The sequence below is a fragment of the Tympanuchus pallidicinctus genome, unplaced genomic scaffold (genome assembly GCF_026119805.1).
Source record: "Tympanuchus pallidicinctus isolate F22 unplaced genomic scaffold, pur_lepc_1.0 scaffold16, whole genome shotgun sequence".
In the NCBI taxonomy this organism is placed as follows: Eukaryota; Metazoa; Chordata; class Aves; order Galliformes; family Phasianidae; genus Tympanuchus; species Tympanuchus pallidicinctus.
The window spans coordinates 11129843-11152439 of NW_026294679.1; the positions used below are offsets into that span (position 1 = coordinate 11129843).

The 22597-nt window shown below is 36.5% G+C and overlaps 1 protein-coding gene across 1 annotated transcript in view; it reads right to left on the reverse strand.

The window, feature by feature from the left end:
* CFAP58 (cilia and flagella associated protein 58) overlaps positions 1 to 22597 on the reverse strand; it is a 62859-nt gene that overhangs the window by 27507 nt on the left and 12755 nt on the right. Inside the window, exons 6-15 of the mRNA XM_052677403.1 lie at positions 21548 to 21704; positions 19338 to 19532; positions 16438 to 16575; positions 14656 to 14815; positions 12959 to 13041; positions 11652 to 11843; positions 7442 to 7603; positions 4517 to 4663; positions 1159 to 1299; positions 584 to 807 (exon numbers count right to left, since the gene is read on the reverse strand). Coding sequence (XP_052533363.1) covers positions 584 to 807; positions 1159 to 1299; positions 4517 to 4663; positions 7442 to 7603; positions 11652 to 11843; positions 12959 to 13041; positions 14656 to 14815; positions 16438 to 16575; positions 19338 to 19532; positions 21548 to 21704 — 1599 coding nt within the window. The remainder of the gene's footprint in view (positions 1 to 583; positions 808 to 1158; positions 1300 to 4516; positions 4664 to 7441; positions 7604 to 11651; positions 11844 to 12958; positions 13042 to 14655; positions 14816 to 16437; positions 16576 to 19337; positions 19533 to 21547; positions 21705 to 22597) is intronic.

Below are 22597 nucleotides of genomic sequence, written 5' to 3' on the forward strand. Positions count from 1 at the left end.
AGGGAAGTATTAAGCCAGAGTAGGAGGAAATAAATCAGACCAGGGCCATTAAAATTTCGTTTTAAAGAAACACAACCTTCAATGAAAATTTAACTAAATCTTTCTCTCAGAGCAAGTCTACATATAAATCTGGAAATAAAAAGCTCTGAAAATGAGTAGGAGTTTGTTATAAATATGTCAATTGCTCCCCATCCTCTGCAGATTGCCTAATAAAAAGCAGTTCCACTAATTTGGGCCCTAGGTACCACTAAGTAGCTCACTGAACTACGAACATCATCTTTGTTGCTCTCTGTCAAGTTTACTCTGCAGGCAGTAACTCACATTACAAGGTGAAATTTGGAAATTACTTCAGCTTAGGACAAGATGTTTTTTTCCTCTCTTTTATTCACTTTATATTTCAAATTTCACTGATTAGCTCCTTTGTGAACTTAATCCAGTGTGTGTAAGGTCAATGCAAATAATCCTCTTCTCCAAGGTATAATGTTTGTTGATACAAATCTTTATCACATACGAAAATAATTCTATCTCAAATACAGAATCCTGCATGCAGTTGCTACAAAAACGTATTAATCAGATTTTCTACCTGAGTTCCTCTACATTAGCCACAGTTTTACCAAGTATTCCCTTCTCACGACGAAGCTTTCTGATCTCCAGCTTGAGAAGCCGAAGGTCTTCCATTCTCTGCCTGTACTGAGTCTCACCCTTGTTTAAGATGGATTGCTGGATTTTGATCTTTTCGTAGAGAAGAGCCACCTCATCATTGCGCCGAACAAGCTGGGACCCAAGGACATCTCTCTCATTAATAACCTAAGGATGCAGGTCAAAGCAATAATCTCGGCTACAGTTCCTCAGCACAGCTTCAAAGCATCATTATTACATTTCCATCAGTGAAAACCACATGCATTAAGTTTCACTGTTATTAATGAAAAAAACAATAGCAATGGCTTAGCAGCTTCTCCTATTAGAGTTCAGTCTCCTGAATAATATGTAAACGACATCATTCCACTCACTTCAGAACCTTAGAATGTTTATTTCAATAGCGCTACGAAGGTTTAGAAATACCATTTTTGCAGTTGCTGAGGATCTTGAACTTAAAAATGCATTGAACTGAAGGAACAGAATGCAGTGTGTTGGAAAAGCCAAATCTGAGATTCCTACCTGGTCATATTCCTTCTTCTGCTTCAGCCTCTCAGCATCAGCCTCAGCAATAATTTTCAGGAGTTTTCTCTCTTCTGCCTCCTGATTTTCTATAAAGTTCTTGGTCTCCAGAGCTTGTTTTTTCATCTTAAGTAATTCAGCCTAGTGGAGTCAAATAATGTAGGCCAAGCGTGCTTAGTAACAACTTCTGATTATATATCTGGGATTATAAATTAGGAATACTATTTCATACATTCATTTCATTTCCTAACAAGGGCATATTTTGTTAGTTTTAAGAATAAATCTCTAAGACAAACAAGATGAAGACCCATAAATAAATATTGCAAACAGTATTTTAATAATGTTACACACAATAGAAATTTAGAAGAATTATCTATAATAATGGTTCAAGTCATAATTCAGGAGTCTCATTTAGTATTTTTTTTAAAGGTGATATTTGGAGGGTTTTTTCAATTGAGTAGCTACTTTGTTGAAAAAATCTAGCAGACAAGTTCAAAGCAAGGGTGGGTTGTGAGAAAAGATAACTCATCTTGCTAGAAAGGACAGTTATCTACACTGTACAAATCATTATTTAGTCAACATACACTTCAGACTGGAATAACAGAATATATGGAGAGCAGGGCAACTAGGCACAAAAGAGCAAAATTAAAGAGTGAGCATTTTTAGTGGAAGTGTAGGAGACTGGAAAAGGAAGGACTGCCCTTGAGCAAAATTTAAGCAGTGCATTGTTACAGTGATCGCATGCCACTAACACAAATCTTGGAAACTACCCAGTAATTCTATGCTGCTGTGATGAATGTAATTCAAGACATAAATAGAAAAAAAACCACTGAAGTCATCTTGGATTATTAGACATTTTTAGCAGTAGGCAATTAGCTATGGACAAAGTAAAACTAGGTGACTAGTTTGTTTTCACAGATGTGAAAACTTGCAAGCCTTGACTAGAAGACACTTTCACAACTCCAACCCTTATAAAGGATAACGTTCACGAAGCCTTTTCAGAAACAGCATCGTTGAGTGCTGAAAGAATGAGGCTGTGACGAAGGCTGCACCTAAAACTATTGATTTAAGACAGAAAAATACAGTTCCATCATCATAATAAAATAACATGTTCAATTCTTACTTTAATAAAATTTTCATATTCCTACAAATGCAACTTTCATATCTCTCTTACTCAGTGTTGGATGTTTATTAGAATCCATCAGCTGAAGAAAAACGCAAGCCACTTCATATTGAAATGTGATCAAGAGTGTGCAAAAGCTGTCTACAGATGTCAAACTACACACGCATTACAGATTGCTGGATAATATTTTTTTAATATATCAAAATTCTGTGTTCTCCTTATGTCACAAAAATTACGAACTGTAAATAAGGAGTGGCAGCAGATGTTGGCAGCAAACATTATGTAAACAAATCTCCCTGAAACGTACAAAGCTAAAGTAGATCTCAACAACCTTATACAGCGAAGAACATAAATACTTTAAGCCACACACGTGACCCACAAAGTAACAGGACTTTCACTGAGATTAAATATATTAAAGATCACAATATCAGGATCTATGTACAGAGAAAAAGAAATGACAGAATAAGTGTCAGGATTGAAACTGTTCTAAATGAGCGTTTCTCATTTAAGGTTGGTTCAGAGAGTCTACAAAAAATTGAAGGACAGTCAGCAAGAAGGAAGAATTCATATGGGACATTCATATGCCAACTTCTCAAACTGAACTCAAACCAAACTCCTGCTTAGGTTCTGAAGTACTGCAGGAAGTGATGGGGTTTTTTGTATTTGCTTTAAAGATGGGAGAAAAATACAGATTTATAGAAAATGCAAAATGGACTGGACAGAGAATGCTGAAATAACACTAATAGTAAAAAGTTTCACATTCAGATTTCTAGAAAATGCTAAAAAAATAAAAGGACAGAAGATCTTGACAGCATCTCAAACCTGGACAGCCATACTTCTTATAGCTTTTAAATATATATTTTCAAACGGTCAACTGAAACCAAAAGATGGCATTGTACTGGTTTTAATGGAGCTTGGATCAGGCATCCCATGATTCATTTGCCATGATCACACATCTTTAAGACCTTTCTGACTGCAAAGCTAAGCATAAGTCCAATGTCTCTATAATCTCATTCCTATGAATCTCACTCCTCCGTGCTTTAGCACATTCTTTAAACTGATTTCCTGGGAACAGCTTGCTTCCTTCACATCAGTGCAAGCAGGACAAATTGAAGTTGGCTTGCTACACAAATAATTGGTTTTTTTTGTGCCAGTGTCAGTCATCTTCCTCTTTGAATCCTCCTCTGCTTTAGTATTCAGCAGAGATGTTCAGGTAGTAGACCACAAAGCCCTAAAGCTATCCACTGATATAATGTCAGTCCATGGACACACTTGCTGGTGAATAATTGAGGGGGTAAGCCATGTAGCAATCATATGTTTGTCAAACGAATGGCAGACAATTCTGAGGTGATGAGACAGAATTGGCAACTAGTTAAGGCAGAAAGCTGCACATGGAAAACGAGGCACTACTTGACTCCATCACTGATAGAGCAACTCTGAGGCAGATCAGATACAAAAAAAAAAAAAAAAAAAAACAATTCATCACCTTTTTATGAAACTTTATTGGCATCTTGTCACAGCTGCAGCGTTGCTGAGTGGGGCTGAAAACCTAAGAAGTCATTGCAGCACAACAATAAGCTATCAAAAGAAAACACTGTGGAAATTGTAGAGGTTTTGCAGGTGTTGTTTGTTTGATGTGGTTTTGTTTGTTTTTTTCTAGTGCCTAGTAAAGAGAAAAATAAGTTGTTTTGAACACAAACACCTTCCATCTTTTGAGAGAGCAAGAAATTGTATTGAGGTTTCATCACAAATCTAATAGTATATCTAAAAAAAGGGATGCTGTCAGGGCTGAGAAGGAGGAACAGCACTTCAAGCTCAGACTTCAAGATCAGGATTGTGAAGAATAACTTAATTGGGTTTGCACTTCAAAAAAAAAAACAGAGAGAGAGTTTAAAGAAAGGAAATCTTGAATTAAAAAGGTCTCCATTATAAAAGTTTAGAACAAGCAGGTTAACCCAAATCCACACTTATGCAACTTAGTATTAAAAACACTGAGTGACCAAGAGATTTTAAGTTTCAAGGCAGTCTAGGACCTTTCCAACTATAACCACAGAGATTAAATTTGTCAGATGTGTGGAAGACTTGTATAACCAACAGATCTAATAAACACTTAAACTGGCTTCAATTTTTATAAAATACAGCAAAACAACTCCCACAGACCAGGAAAACAATGAAGTCTCAACAATCATGGGAGCTGCCCTTTGTAATAAGGTGTGTCTGTGTAAGGACTCTTACTTTCAATGATTCTTTTTCCCTCTCTAGTTGCTGATGTTCTAGCTGTGCCTTCGCAAGAGCTTCTTCTTTCTTTGTGATCTCCTCTTTCAGTTGATCCCCCTGATGGGTCACAGTTTTCAGTCTCTTCTTCATTTCTGTTATCTCATCCTAATAGGACAGGAAGTGATCACAGAAAGAACCAAAAAATGGTAAGTTTTTTGTGAAGGAGTTCAGGCCGTTTTGATACTGGAAAACGAAACTACAGTACTTGAGAGATGTGTTGTACATACAACAAGACATTACTTTTTTAATACAACAGAACAAAACAGTTTCATTAAATGATGTTTTTTAGTTTACGCTAGCATGATGTTGCTGGAAAAAGGTCTCCATGGATAACAACAATGCTCATTAATAATGAGTATAATAAGCCATCTCATTTGAAGTTCTAGACACAAAATAAGAACTAGCAGTCAATTGAAATTAATAAGATTTTGATTCTATCCATTTGTTTCCATGCTTCTAAGCACTGTGTTTTTCAATAATGTTGTAAACAGTTGGAACCAAGATTTTTAGGAAAATGAATATAGCTATGAGCAAGATAAAAACATCTCTGTGAGTATAACTTATCTCCATTCTGCTTTTTTGTTAGTTTACACAAACACAAGTAGAAAAAGTGTGCTCAGAGATGAAAAATTCCCTGATATGAGGATATTTGGCTTAAATTTTAGATTCAAAACACACGCCTGCTAGCACTGCAGAGATGAGGCCACCCTGACCACTCAACACAAGGGTGCCTGCCCACGCAACACTAGGGAACTGTTTCATTGACTGACTGCACTGATGGTACATGTTGTGAGACGAAGTCAAAGCTAGTAAATTCAATGCATAGACAGACATGCTCTTCTGAATCTAGCAGAAGTAGCTTTATGAGCTATTAGACCTCTGCTGGGCGTTAACACTAGCAGAAGTAGCTTTATGAGCTGTTAGACCTCTGCTGGGCGTTAACACCTCACAGAGAAGACAGAGTAGCATTTTCCACACTAATACATTCTGTTTCAATACAGAACCATATCAAGTTTAGAGTTCTTTCAGCACTGTCCACATATGCATGGATTGACGAGTGAACAACATTTTCTTTCATGACGTTTGACATAGTCAAGGAAGATCCTGAGTCATGACACTGCAAACAGTAGTGAGAAAGTACTGATTACCAGTCTGACAGGTCTTACAAAAAAAAAAAAAAAAAAGGCAAACATGGACTCCATACTTATTTGGTGGTCCAGACAAACAATTCAGTTAATTGGAAGTAGATGCAATACGCCAGTAGGCTCATCTACCTGCACATGTCACGTTAAAAGCAGGTTTTACTAAATAGCCCATAAGTCTCTTAACTAAGGATTGATAGATTTTAAATCTATTGCCCAAATAGATATATACCCAAATACATTCCTACTTCTCTAGTTGATGAACACTAAGACAACACAATTATTTTGCAATTTTGCAATATTAGGTTTCCAATCAACTGCTGTAAACAAATGAGCTCCTAACAACAGAAGAAACCTCAGAGATAAATGCAAAATATATTTGTATCATACTGAACGCCTGCCAGCATGGAGATCATTAGTAAGGTGGGGACCCTTCTGTGTTAAGCAATCCACAAACACCTTTATCGAGCTTTACCAACATGTTTCTGCAAATTTGTTTTACTTTACAAAAGTACTTTCTGAAAAGTTTTACTTTACTAAGTTGAAGTATAAATAACAGCCTCTAATAACTTGAAACTTGAACAGCATTATTTATGCCGCCATGTAACACTCAAACACTGAAGAGACTGACGAGTTCATTGCTTCTTTATATGATTGAACAGTTCTTCCTAAGTAAGAGGATTTATATTGGATATATATTAAAAAAAAAAATCAGCATTGAATTGCAACTTTTTTTTTTTTTTAATAACCATTTTTCCTAAGGGATTGTTTGGGAGTAGCAAGAACCGCAGCATCGCTTCTATAACGTATTCTAATGACGAGAGGCAGGTAGTGGACAAGCAAAGCATTTCACTCACTTAATACAACAGTTCATTCCTAATCAAATCAATCAGCAAGTAGGATAGGTATTTGGACATCTTGTTCCCATCTGCTTCTCAAGCAAAACACCTAACTATTCATATCAGAGCATAAATTGTAATCTATTATGATTATGTTATAAAAGCATTACTCCAAAATGACCAGTACTGTAAACTACAGCTATCCAAGGTCCCAGGCTCTGTAAACCACAGCAGGACTAGTATAGTATTGTAGATCTTTACATCAGAATAACAAAGTGCATTCTTAAGTGATCTGTTCTCCTCCTCAAGTATCGTTAGTGAGATCCTGAAGGCAAAGTTATGAATGGAAGGAATCATTATCAGAGGAAGATGACACTCACTGAAAGGGACAAGGTAGAAGCATTTACTTCTGCCAGGAAATTCTCCTTCAGCTGAGAAAGTGTTCCCTCCGCTTTCTAAAGTACAATTCACACTACTGCTTACGTGCATACAAAGATAAGGAGGCAATCTTATTCCCATTAAACTCTTTCTCTCAAGCAGACCTTGCAACTTCTAATGGGATTGGATTGAGTGGATTCAAGGAGGAAAGAAAGAAATTTATTTTCTGATAGTGTTGTATAAATCCGTATTTCCATTACATTGTGATTTTGTGCGCAGTTTGAAGTAGGAGTGTTACCATACAATGACTGTGAATTCCTATTTCCAGCCCAAATCCATACTGTCCAGATAAACATGCAGGGATCTAAAACATTCATTTTCCTAGAGGAATTCAGAAATCATTTCTGCAATTAAAGCCAGTGAGTTTTCCTTTTAACAAAATAAAAGTAGATCAGAAAATTAAAACAAAATAAAACAAAACACAATATAAGCAAAGATGGAAACACAAGAGAAAACTATTCTACCTTTGCTTCAATCAGATTTTTACTGTACAGGTTCCTCTCTGTTCTCACAGTTTCACAGTGGTTTTGTTGCTGTTTTAATTTAATCTCAGATTCTTCTATTTTCTTCTCATAATCACAGATCTTCACTTCTCGTATTTCAACATCTTTCAGGTGCTGGAGGACCTGAAGCAGAAAGAAGGAAAAGAATGTGATTAAATCATCATAAGATTATTGAAATGGGTTGAGTTTAAGATTTTAATCAACAGCAACAACTCCAGATCTCCATGATAAGAAGTTGAATCTACAGCTAAAATCACTTCCGTCCAAGTAAAAGTTTAACCTTTTTGGATTGCTTAACAGAGAGGAACATTTTATTTCAATCTGATACCATGGTTGTTTCCTTCGAGACTAAAACTTACAAATATACACATATTTAACTTAAAAACAATCTACTGGAAGTATCACCACTGAACTGGCTCAACAAAATCAACATAAGCAGCTTTCATTAAGAATGACCTTAGGTTATTACAAAGCAAAGCTAAATTTGGAACATGATTTTGGAGGTCATTGGCATGATAAGATGGATAGAAAGACAACATTTTCAAAAAAGCCCTGCATTTACAGCTCTACTGTGAAATCCAGTTGACTTCCAAAGCCTCAGCTTTAAAAAAAAATAAAAATACATATCTGATCATAAACTGTAGATTCCAAACTTAAATCTCAAGTAATCACAATTACTTTTTCCCATTAAAGAGGATAAATAATGATTCACTAAAGAGAACAGAGTAACATAGCAGATTGTTGACAACTGATCATATGAAGCATCAATGAATGAAAATATAGAATGTGACAGACACCTTCATTAAATAGTTACCAACATAACAATACATAAGAATTACTACACTGAAAGAGCAAAAATTCACATAATTGCTAATTATTATGGTGGGCTTCCTAATGTACACTTCTTAATTTTTTTTTTCCAGAATAAGAATCTTCCTCTTACCATACAAATACGAAAACCAAGGAGCACAGGTATTAGTCAAATAGAATCCAATGCTTTCATTGATAGAAAGAGATGATAAAAATAAAAATAAACTAAGGAGTACATGTCAGGAACATCATTTTTTTGAGGGGTTCCCTGCCTGAGGGAGAAAGGAATGCCATACTTAACAGCCAGGAAAAAGATCAAAGCCTTAAGCAAAAAGCTGAGGAATCTTATGGACAAAATCCAGGAAAGAAGTTCACTTACAACAGCACTGCATAGCCAGATCTCCAGACTGGTTTTGAAAGCAGCCATTTGAGCTCTGATTTACATTTGATGCAGAAGCATATAAAAATGTTTACATCAGATAGTCAATAACTACTAAGTTTGCAGTCAGCAAAGTTGTCCCTTGCTTAGCAGTAAAGCCTTGTTAGGTCTAACTATGGGGCAGGAGCTTAATTAATTGATTATTCTATCACAATCCACTCTGAAGATAGGGGATTGCTAAATATAGAAAATGTTATTACAGCACAGGAATACAATTCTACTACATTTGAAGCTGACTGCAGAGGATTCTAGGAACTGCTTACAGTGCAATACAAAAACATAGCCTCAGTTTATAACCCACTCTTGCCTTTTCCCTTTCTGTTAAAAACAACTTGTCAATAGTAATAGTAGGGAATAGAAATCAATAAGGCATGCTTTCAGTTAGCACCACAGCAATCACAGGCTGGAGCAAGATTTGAAAGTAGGTCACTCTATCTGTAAATCTTTTGCTTGGTTTTGATGCAATCTAAGTGCAATAAGCTCATGGACTAAGTTTCTCAATGTGGTGCTTGTAGTCAGGATGCTGACTCTGCTTTTTCAAGAGTAGCTAAACTCAAATGATTCCCTCTCATAAATCCAGAAAAGATATATGCAATGTTTCTCAACAGAATATCTTCAATTATGACTGTGCTGATTGTACACACCTTTCAGATTTGGTAATAAGAAACCAAAGCTAAGCAGAAAGAATTCAAAATTGACAGTCTCCTTCTGTACACAGAATTTTCACCTGCTTACTTCATTCATTTGGTGCTGGTTACCTGTTCAGCTTAGTGAACCTACTCAACAACTCAGCTCTGGTTCTATCCTTATTTGCTTATCTTTGTTCAACAACTCTGAGAAGTCCTTCTTGTGTCTTAATGATATACCTATGCTTCAGATGGACTCAAAGAGTTACTTCACTACTTGCTTTCTAAAAGCCTAAATCTGTCACTGGAAAACCAAGATTTCATAATCTAAGTATTTCAAGCCAAAACAGAAATATTCTACTGATGTTTGTAGCTAAGGAACCCAAGCTACACAACAAAGAGCAAACAGATTTGTTCATATTTGTACAGGTTAACTGAGAAGTAATGCAGCAAGTAATGCTGACTTGAAATGGTACAAGTGACCAGTCAGCCAGCCAAAAATTAGAAGAGCAAGACTAAGCTAAATTCTCACTATTAAAATATTTTATTCCTGTGGATGTAACTCTGTTCATCAGTTATTCCCCAGTAAATTATGATTTTGAAAGAGCAGCTCTGCAACTACAAATTCAGTCCTGCTGTAAATAACAAGGCAACTTTTAGAGAGAGCATGGCTCTGTCAGCCTTTGTAGGATTTCCAAGAAATCTTTGGACTTAGATGGGCTTGGCTCTTTACAAGCTCTTCCATAATTCAGAAGGAGTACAGCAGGATCTTTTAGAGATTGATTGGTAGTAAAATACAAGAGTGTTGACCTATGGTGAAATGGTTCCTGTATTATGTAAGTTTTACCACATTTTCTCCATTTACACATCTGAATACATCAAACACTGAACCTAAATATTACCTATGAAAAATAGTAACCACGATACTCCCTCCTCTTTCTACCCCTGTATTTTATCCTGTGTTATCCTTCTCACATAGGGAACCTCTGCAGGGACATGACCATCATCTCACAAAATCCCATGGTCAAAACTACTTCTGCCTCTCCTCACCTGCAAGTTGAATCAAGAATTGCCCCTTTACTGAACCAGAGAAGCACGGAAATCCTTTGTAAAATTGAAGTCACAATACAGGCATCATTATACAAACAGCTCAAGTGTCACAACCCATTTACTCTGCCTTGTAGGTGATGGAAAATTTACATGCAAAGTGACAGGAAAAAAAGAAAAGAAAACCAAACATTTTTCACTTTAGCCCTCAAAATATAGTGAGTAATCTTAATCAAAAGTGAAAGCAAAAGCCTTGTAGTTCTGAATGTTATGAATTACTCCCTGGCCCTAGTTTACAACATTCTTAATTCATATGTATTCTGTCAGAAATGCACTACGAGGAAAAGATGCAAAATGTAACTTTGCAATGAAGACGTATTTCACTTCCACAGAATATTATTCCTAGGTAATGACAAAAGGTAATCCAGAGATGGGAGCATGCATCATTCAAATAACAATTTTAAAGCCCCTGGTCACATTTAGCTGTAAAGGATAATTCTAAAGTGAAAAAATAACTTCTGAGTTGAAACACCTTGAAAGCCAATCCCAGTAAATCAGTGATCTTCTTGGAGGGCTCTTCAGCGTGATCTTCAGCAGCTAATGGAATATGTCACAACCATGTTCCTGTGTACAGTTCAGGAATAAAGCCATAAAGAATAATGGGCACAATACAGCACAAGTTTTATGCAGTGTTTGTCTGTAGTTGGTACTGGAAAATCCATTTTGTAGAAGAGATTGAACACGATCAGATGCTTTACACATACTGGCATTAATCATACAAAATGCTGATCTCTTACAAAGATGTTAATCACTGTAGTCTCTCACTAGCTTCAACAGAACTTGAGGATGTCAGTAGTATTAAAGTAAGGTCCTTTGCAGACAAAACAGAACAATCAAAGATTAATTTCCAACTGCATGCAAGAGTTGCAGTTGCAGAACTGAGCTATGAGAAGCCAGAGGCTCTGGTTCAAACTCCCACCCTACTTTCACTTCCCAGATGATTGAAGAATAGGAGAACTACACAGCTATACCCCAAGCTTCTTGTAGAATAAGTAGTCATTGCTAAGGTTTCCCCAGAGAGACTTGAAACACAGTAGTGGACAACACACTTTAAAGAAGAAATCTTTGTAAACTGCCTGAAAACCATTTAGCAAAGATTTCTCCCATCGGAACATAGGCAAATAAATGTCTGATCTTCACAGCTTCACAAGTTAAAAGAGCAAAAAACAACTTGCATAAGGTGTTCTACCTTCTGTTTGAGATCACTGGCTTCACTGATGAAACAATCTCTATCTTTCTCCAACTGGTAAATAATCTTCCTTTGTTTCTGAGCTTCGTTCTTATAATTTTGAATTTCTTCTTCTAAGTTTTTCTTGGACTTTTCATGAAGCTTGACCAAATCTATCTGCTTCTGAATGGCATTGGTGGCCTTGTTCAAGTTCTGCAGGAGAAACCACAAAATTCACACTCACTCTTGAGCTGAGAAAAGCAACACTGCCACCACTGTGGCAAAAATATGCCATTATCTAAGTGGATTGTGAACTTCTTAATGCTGTTATCTCCTATCTAATTTGCTCAATTGAAATACTTGAGCCTCAAATCTGATTTTAAAAAGAAAAGGCAATCTCTCACAGAGCTGCCAAGTAGTACTTATTCTGATTTGAAGTTAAAACACTAATATCTGCATTACAGAAAAAAAACTGGATGGGATTGTTTACAAGCAGTATAATTAATGACTGAAAAAGCCTTGCCAACATCAAGGCATTTAGACTGTAAAGCGTGCCAGTAACCAATAAAATATCTTCCTTCTCATTTACTAAACAGCAATTTCAAATTCACCAAGCGTGGTTTGAACTTATACACAGAGATTACACACAAAAACCCAAGATATCATTAAAAAAAAAACCAAACAACTAGCTTTCTAGTCCTCCTTTGGAATTTCCCAAATTCAAAGCAAGTATTTACTATCTGTGAAGTCTTCATCTGTGTCAAGGCACAAGACTCCATACCAAGAAAAGCATCTCAAACAAAGTAATCTTTTAGCATTAATTTTACTAGATTACACTTCAGGAATGACAATACCATGAGATGCTATCTTGCAGTACAAAAAACTTTGGGCTGTTGGAAAATGATCAGTAAGAGAAATGGACTGAAAAAGCAAAGATTAGTATTAGCATAGTCTGCTAAACTGTTACATGGTGCACTAACATTTGGGTTTGTTCTTTGGCTACCACAGACTTAATTTGCCTAGATTAATATTAACTTTGATATGCTTCAGAGTGTAAAGTACAGTTATAATCAACTTCTCAGACGTTAAACAATGGGTTTTCAAGATGAAAACGTCATTTTTGTTTAACTCCATGATGTAGTAAAACTTAGAAATATTTTATGAGTATTAGAACTACTTCAGTGCACACTATAGAAATAGTACAAGCACCTGCTTAAGGATCTGATTGTTTGACTCATTATTTATGTCTCTCTGTCAGAGTTTAAACTATAGACATTTCACTCTCAAGTCATCGAATTTGTTTATCAGTATTACAAATGCGAGGTCACCTTGCTCAGCGTATCCTTCTCCCTTACAAGATCATCTATAGCTTTCTTGTCAATCTCTGCTTGCTTTTTGGCAACCTCCAACTCTAGAGAAAGAGAGGAAAGAGTGTAAGAATGAATTCAAACAGAACAGCTGTCAACATGCAGAACTTAGTGGACTTAGTACAAACTCTTAGCATGATATGACAAGTTCAATAACCATTGAGCCTATTTTACAACCCTCAGGTATCAGGAGGTTAATACTTATTTCAGTATTTAGAAGAACTCAGGCACAATAATTAACGTGGTATATTTGGTTGTTCAAGATACCACAAAACCAAAATTTTAAGAAATTATGGAGCGCACTGAAAATCAGATGCTTTTAACAAATTTCAAAGTGAGCACCCAAAAAAATTGAAGCACTTTGAAAAGCAGGAACTTTCAGAGTCATTCTAATCCATTTAAGTAAAATCCAGTTCTCCTTTGAAGCAGTGAAATTCTATTGGCTTCAGTGGAGTTAAAACTACTTGCCATGGGTTAAGATTAACATGGCACACATACTATTAAAAGTCCATATATATAAACTATTGTGCACATGTTTTCACTTCATTTTAAAATTAATTATAAAGTGTTACATTAACACAACGGCTCAGGAAATGCAACACACTGGATTGCTAAGAGATGTTCAATATTGCAAGAGGACACATCACCAGTAGCCATTCTCAGGCATTCTGGTATGGATCTGATCCTTTAAGTTTCTCTCTCTAGTACCAAGTATGGCTTTGGGCTGTATAAGCAAAACGCTTGTGAGAAAACTTTTCCACCCTTGCAGAGATGCATGGAAAACAGACATGATTTTGCATAAACACAGATACATAAAGGCATTAACATTTCATATATGCAATCTCTTCAGGACACAAGCTGGAAGCAAGAGAGAGCAGGAAGACTAATCCATGATTGTATCAACTTGAACTAGGTCAGGTTTCTATCAAAGGACTTTATTTTAGGGGGGGGGGGGGGGGGGGGGAAGGCATGTATGTTGTCCCAAATGTTTGACAACTTCATAATATTACTTTACCAAAAACATTTTCAATATTTCTTCTGAAAATCACTTTGAAAAGTGTTTATTTCAAAACATTTTACTTTGAAATTTAGTTGCACTTTAAAAACATCTTTTACTATACCCAAGGAATTTTCTTCCAAAATGTACATTTGAAAGATCTTTCTCAAAATACTGCAGACCTGCTAGCAAGTAAAAGCCATTACCTGTATAGCTTTAGTACATCTGCTGACCAACTGAAGCCTCAAATATACCATAACTAAATTTACCAGCTTGCCTGCAAGTATCTTTTTTTCCATGCTGTAACTATTCAGCAGAATCTAGCAGAATCAGAGAAGTTAAGAAAAATAGTGTCTTATCAGTGTCTGTTTTCAGTAATTTCCAACCCTCTTCCACTGGCCAGAGCAGGAGCAATAAACATACACTGGGGGCAACAATCCTTATGACGTAGCACAGATTTGCACATCACAAAGTTCAGTAAAATCTTCTGTATCTGCAACCCATACATGCTGCAATGTGAAAAATCTGGAAGTTTTATAAAAATCATTCCAACTGTCATTTGTACAGTATCATACCAAGAGCATGATTCTGCAAAGATGCACCTTGAATGAACAAGTGGTGAATCAGAGGACAGATCCATTCATCAGATTAAAGCACCTACCTCTCTCTAGACCGGATATTTGACTTTTTAGGGTCTCTTTCTCATGTCCTGCAGCAACTTTCTTTTCCTCTGCAGCACGTAACTTACCCTGGAGAACATCTCTTACTTTATTCATCTTTGAAATTTCAAGATGCATTTGAGTCAGTTCATCATCTCTGGCCTATAGAAACCAACAAGGAGGGAAAATGAAAGCAACCACAGAAAGAAATCTCTCTGTACTTGGTACATACTTGTTCTAAGAAATTCAGTGCACCAGCGAGCAAAGGTTTAAGTGTTGTGGGTCACCTAGAAGATGATCAGTAAATAATTGAACAATATAAAAAAAAAAACAAAAACAACCAATTTAAAGTTAAGGGAAGGAAAATGATAATCAAGTCTCATGCTTTAAAGCTGAAGATAATCCACAAGAAAACACCCATACACAAACCTCAAGCAGTACTACACAGTCTTAGAGATTAAATATGGGCAGCTCTGATTTTCCTTGAAGGAAAGAGGCAGTGATTGTGAAGAGAAAGATCTCTAGTGCGGTTCAATGGTATGGCAGGTATTTGGTATCCCCATTCTTTCTATAATCCATTGCTTTTAGAGAGAAAAGTTTATCTCATTTGCTCTACAGTCAGAAGAGAAAATAATTAAAACACTGCTAAATGAAAATTAAGGAATGAGTTACCAAGAATGAAAACCACTTACCACAACAGAAATTTGTCTGTTTTCTTTTAAGAATTAAATATGACTTCCTCAATATAATTTCACTGCTGGTTTTTACAGCCATCATAGACTGTGTTCCATACAGAACCTCAGGTATTTGTTATGTAAGATGATAAATCCTGGTAGGCATGGTGTATCTCCTGACAGGATATGAACCTTCTCAGTTCTTCCAGGCAATCAGGAGAACTATGAATTCTTTCACAGTTCAGATTCCCAACACCATATTAGATGCACTCAGTGTTCTTATGTTCAGTATTTTAACCCCAGTGATGATACAAAATGCAAGGTATGGTAGACAAAGTGACAATACCTAATGCTTAGAAATTACTCTATCCTGCAAATTCTCTCAACATAGCTCAAAAATCATACGCACGAATCATCTAATCTTTCCTCTATTGAAACTCATCTGCTTCTGTGTAGTATAAAATAACTTTTTAACAATGTAAAGTTTCAAGTAGCATGACCACAGTCAGAGAGAAATACAAGCACAGCTCTCAAAGTAATGCTTCCTATTTTATTATGTTGGCCCATGACATTAGAGGCAGATGCTGGCTATATGGCAATAGAGGCTGAACCTTTCCCACCAATATTCCATTACATTTTGTTGTCATGTGACAGATGGCAGCAGAAGGGCAGACTGAAAAAAATGGGTCTGACATGGAAGCGCAGATGAAGCAAAGGGTGTGTTACTGAATTCCACCATGTAGAAAAAATGGGATCTAGTGATGTTCAAAGCTTGCTTTTGTTTATGGAGGTTTATGGAAATCAAGCAGTGGATGTGAGCACATTGATGTAGTGGGTGATGCATTTCAGTAGTGGTGACAGTCAGTCATCTCCATTGGTGCAGATATTTACAAGAGAGGCACATAAGCTTTTGTTCATCACTGGCAAAAATGCACAGCTAATGATGCTGACTATGCTGAAAAATAGTGTTTTGTAGCTGAGAATTTGCTCCATCAAATAGTGTTACTGTGCTCTTTGTATCTGCTGCAGTTTCCATGGAAATAAATAGGAGGCATTACTTTCTGAGCAAACTGCATATCTGACAGGATGCACACACCTTCTGGTACTTACTTTCAGTTCCATTGACTTTTTGTGAAGATCCTGCACTACTCCTTGAAACATCACACTGTGCTGCTCACTCTCTTGCACAAGCTTCTTATTTCTCATCTGAAGTTGCTCAAGTTCCTTACCAGTTCTTTCATTCAGCATCTGATAGATTAAGGAACAATCCTATTAGTTCTTCTTAATCTGATTACAATATATACATATATATGAAGACAGAACATTCCGTCTTCCCAGGAGATAAAAGCTGCTGCAGATTGTTGTCTGCTTACAATCCACTCTTCATTGCTGATGAAACTACTAATATGAAATATGAGAAATGTTCATATGAAATGATAATTTCTAATGAATAACACAGCCAGTGTCATTTTTTCTGGAAGCTTAGCAGGTCTCTCACAGGTGGTGGAAAAATATTTTAATTCACATTAGGCATTTGGCAAGCATCATGCAACACAATCACTTAGTACATATAATTACTGAAAATCAGTATGCGATTCAAATGACTTCAATCAGTAGAGGGTAAGGGAGCTCTGTCTCTTAGTGAGCAAATTCTACATTAATATGCCAATAGCATTTATCTGGGTACATGATTTGCTGAGACCAGGACCCAGCCATTTTCTTCTCCAATTTGTCTTCAGTCAAAAGCTCAGAACAGCAGTTTCATGGTTTGTATGGTGTACACATACATCAATATTGGATCCACCAGTGTTTTTTTCTGCTTGATGAGACTTCCTGTAACAATCATTACTCCTTAAGTGAGGAAATAATGACCATCATATTTCACACTTCAAGTATTTACGTGCAGTAAACCAATGAAGTCAATACATACTATCCTATTAAAAAAAAATAAGAGGAGCAGGATATCACTCTTCCAAATACATGTGAAAAGAAGACAACATGAAAACAGCTTATGTTATGAATGTCAGGATTACACTGTTTCTGAGTATTCTTTGTTCAGACTTGGTCATGGGTGGAGTGAAGCCTACAGCTGCTGTACCAAACTAACTTCACTGTCATTCAAGCAATAACAGATTATAAATTAGAGAGGAGCAAGAGCAGGCATCATAGCCAACTACAGTTCAGTTGACGAAAAATAACCTTATTGTGTGGCAATATTTGAGTCACTTCCTCTTACAGATCTCTAACTGAACTCTAGATTACCCTATGTTTGAACAGAATTTTTTTGTGAAGTACAATGCAGTGATTCCAGAGACAACTTCAAGCTATGACAGGCAATCAAAACAGTGCAGCCTGGTTAATTAGCCTAGGCATGGCACTTTATGGGAACTTTCAGTTTCTAGGACAGTTTGGACAATTGAATGCTCCTAAAGTAAGCATTTAGAAAGCCCAAAAGAAGCTATAGAAAGGAAGACAAAGAATACTGCAAAACCTTGATTCATAGACATCCTGATTAAAAACAGCATATCTTGGCAGATTGTGAAGATGCCCTCAAGAACTACTTGGTGATATTTGGACAGTCATAAAGTAATTTAGATTGGAAAAGATCTTAAGAGATCATCAAGTTCAACCACCAACTTGACATACCAAGTTCACCTCTAAACTACATCTCTTATTGCTGTTTCCATATAGATAAATATAACTAAGTACCACTAGTATATATGTGGTATGTGATATATAGTAATATAAATAAATATAAATCAAATACCACTAGTGAAGGGGACTCCACCACTTCCCTGGACAGCCTGTTCACCTGACTATATTCTCCACAGATAAATTATTCCTAAAATCCAGTCTAAACCTTTCCTAGCAAAACTTGAGTCTGTTTCTTTGCATCCTACCACCTGTCACCTGAGAAAAGGTGACAACCTTCTTAGTGCAATCTCCTCTATAACAATTGTAGAGAGTGATGAGGTCTCCCTTCAGCTCCTTATCTCTGGACTAAACTACTCTATTTTCCTTAGCTGCTTCTCATAGCATTTCTTTTCTCATTATTTCATCAGCTTTGTTGCTCGTCTCTGCACATACCTCTTGAGCAACTCACTATCCTTCTTGTAAGGAGGAGAAATTCAGATAAACAAACAAGTGTATATTCAGAGAAACAATCATGTTTTCCTTATCTCTTTTTGCTAAGTATTTTACTAAGAGTATACATTGGAAAAAAAAAAAAAATTCACAAACTTCTACCCTCACCAATTCAGAGACCCAAAGGGAAGAAAAAGCTATAAAACCCATAAATTTACTACATACACAACAACTCCCAAGAAAGTTTCCCTTGAGGTGGACTGTTATACAGTGATGAGATCTCTCCTGCCATTTACTGAAATTGCTTCTCTGAGAGTTTCTCAAAGTCAGGGGAAATGGACTGAAAACCTGAAAATTCAAACACTTCCAGAACACTATGTTAGTACATTTCCAGATAAAGTTTTTGGAAACAGAAAGGGGAATATCAATCAAAAAGGTTTACGAAGACAATTCTCTGCCCTTTGACAGAAACACTTCCACAAGCTTGAGAGGTAGGTGAAAATTATTGTGACAGAGAAGAAAAAAAGGGATCAGACTTAAAATGGCTTTACCCATGCCACTGCATTCAATCAGTGGCAAAAGGGGCAATATGTGCCAGAAGTGCAACTCAGCAATCTCCGTTACTATCATTAGTTCATCTGTGCTTCACAGACTCTGTCTCATTCACTATCATCTTTTCAGGATGAGATGATCTCTAATTACACCACTGTGCTTCATTACTGATTTCTGGGAGAAACTTTATCTGAAAACTGTCATCTGCCTTAAAATATTTGTTAGTTTTTAAAATTATATTAAAATAAATAATAAATAGAATTTATTGACTTCAAATAATCTCCCTCCATTTCCTTTCAGGAAGATCAAATTTCTTCTTATTTCGAAATTTGACTCTAACTTTAGACCAGATGAAAAGCACGCCAATGCCATACCTTCTGCTCTTTCAGATTTTGTTCCATTTTCAGTTGTTCCTCTTTGTTCTTTTGTACACGTTGCTGTAAATTCTTGATCTCAGCCTGCTTATTAACTATTTCAGCTTGAAGATTTTTCAAATCCTTTTCCATTTTTTCTTTCTTCCGAGCTTCTCGTGATACCTCATTGTTACGCAATTGGATTTCTTGCTGAAGCTGTAATAATAAAGAAAACAAAAATTCAAGTTCCACTGCCTTTTAATTAGGCATAAAAGGCCTCTCACCTCTCATGCTTAATGTTAAGAACAATGGCTTCTATTCTACTGCATCCACTACTGCACAGATCTGAGAAGTAACTGTTATCTAATACAGACTAGAAATCCTGTAGTAGGTAACCTATTTACTGATCGTGAGAAGTTGTTAAGCACTGTCCAGATCATCCCTGGAGGAGGGTCCAGTAGAGCTCAGATACACAGAGCATTCCTCTGGAGATGTAGCGGCACAAATGTATTTTCTGTTACAAGTTATTAGTAAAGTGGTATTTTTTGAATGCAGGGTTAAAACAAACTTGGATTTAATGCTATATTGCAAGGATTTTTGTTTTTGTTTTTGTTTTCCTACCGCACCAGCAGAAACACTTATACTGTTACAGAAAAGACAAAGGTATTCAAGCAGCTATTCACAATTACTCTCAATATTTCTGCTCTCAATACTCCTCAGCAGAAACTTTGAAAGAAATTCTCTCTCACATTTGATAATGTCCTTGTGACTTCTGCTCTCTCTGTCCACAAAAAAGTGATGGAGCAGAAGCACCAGAGAATATCTATAGGAGGTTGATCCATGTGGAAAAGTCCAGTTCAGACAGAGACCAGCAGTTGGAAGATGCTCTTCACTTACTGATTCTTCTCCCTATCAGGGCACAAATGAAAAGTTGGCAGAACTGCCAGAGCCTTCAATAGGTTCTTCCAAAAACAAAAAAACAAAAAACCAAACCATTGTTATTTAAGCAGTCTGAAGAGGAAAATGATTTTGTTTCGGAAGAATGGAAGGTAGTTCTATGCACTGTAACAATCCCAAAAATTAAAGGGCCGATGAAGTAGGAACCAAAAGATTAAAGGTGGCAAGATTCAGTAAGATTTGACGGGAGTTTCACTTCTTTCTTTTCTCTCAGTGCTGACAGAAAAACAAATACTTACATTCTCTTGTATTACATTCCCAATTAAGTGCTTTAGAAACAGAAAATAATACTGTGCAAGGAACACAGGCACATCAACCCTTTCCTGTTTGTGATTAATAAATACTGCAAGCTAAACGCTGCTTCCTTCTCTTCTTTATTCTTTGAGTGTTCTTCTATCTTGCTCCAGTCCTTATTTATGTTTTTCTTTACATTCCTTTATTCTTCACTGTTGTATTTTTGTATGTTGAAGCAGCTTTTCTGATCTACTTTCTCTCCATCCAGTGGGTATCCTACTGATCCTCTGTTTCCTGTATCACTAGCTGCTATATGCATTTAAAGAAAGCTATACATATAGCTCAATAAAGAGGCCTGTCTATTCAGATGTTCAGAAAAATAGAAAGCCTCACTTACAGAGCAGACAAAGAAAAGCAGAGATAGAACGTGAGTGCTCTGTACAGACCAGTGAAGCGAACAATTATTTAAGCTCAAAATCAGCAGGTAGAAGTCAGTGTCATAAAGCCTTTAACCATTAGAAAAAGTGAGGTTTTGAAAAAGCTTTCCAGAAGCAGTGCAGGAGGAAAGAGCCTAATCGGCTATTAAGTCAGAATTTGGTACACTCTTAGAAATAATTGCATGGCATCATACAACAATCACAATCAATAGAAAGTGAACAAGGATCAAAATTCCAGGTCAGTGTTCTAAATTGCTCTTCAGAACCACAGGGATTTTACAGTGCAGAAAAGAAACAAACAGACCAAAGAAGAATTGCCAGTATGAAGGATAACTACGACATTGGCAGAGGAACTCTGGTTCAAATCAGGCTACTGGGGAGCTGTGGAAGTAGCTGGTACATGACAATACATTTTTCCAAGGACATAGCCAAGAAATAGAGAAAAGTAAAAAAATTCACAACAGATTCTTTTCTGAGCATTCCTGAAAAGGGTCTAGATGTGGAAGAATAAGCAGTAGTATATTAGTCAACTGAGATCAATTGCAGCAGTGGAGAATCGTTTAGGACAGAGCCTAAAATCATCACCTGGTGAGCTTTACAGACCTGCAAAATAGCTTCATCTGCCTCATTCTTTGCCCTCTCTGCATCCTGCTGCTGCTCTGTGGCTTGAGTTAGACTTTGACGTAACTCCACAACCTCTGACAAGAGCTGGTCTCGCTCCTTTGTTATCTCTTCTTTGTATTTTATCAATTCACTGATACTGGAAGTAAGGAAACAATAGGTAAGCAGTGGCAGAGGCCCTTTCTGTTCTTCCTCCTACACCAGAACAAGATCTTCAGCGAAAAAGAATAGCTTAAAAGTTTGTTTCATTTTAAACTCTTCTTCGATTAATACTCCTCTGGTCTATCAAATTTTAGGCTTTACCTACTGTGATCATTTAAGAGTCACCATCAACACAAGTCCAATAAATCCTTCTCTTGTTTTATCCCTTCCTCACATACAGAAGAGTTGGAAACATCAAAAAATGAGCATGCCCCATACATATCCAGAACACATAAAATAAAAACCTTTACACAGTGTGAATATAGCAATTCAGAATTAGCTGATTCAGCCATCAGCAATCTCAACAGAAGGTACACAGATCCTAAGGGTCAATATACTTACTCTATTGCATCTTTGAGTTTATAGTTAATGTTAAAGCATAAGAACAACCTGAGGACCTGACAATAAAGAGAGCTTTTGCAGGGCATTTAAAATCGACGGATCCTCAGGATCACAATTATTTGTATGCTGTAGCAGCCAGAGGCTCCACCTGAGATTAGGTCACTCGATGCTAGTGGCTGCATTGTTCAACAGAAAAAAAAATTAAATGTGTGAATATATACAGCCAATGATAATGCTTTATAACAAAGCTAGGAACAGAAGTCTCCTGCTTCCTTTTCTTACCTATTGGGCCCTACTGCCATTGTAAGTTAAATACTTGACTGATTCCCACTCTGAAAGACACGGTATATCGAAATGCTCGTCAGATAAAACACTGGGACCATTACCGAGAAAGTGCACAGTACTGTTTTTCGTTTTCTCAGCTTAATTCAATGCTCAATGAACTCACTAACAGTCTGATTCTGTAGTCGTTCACTGCACAAATACGTG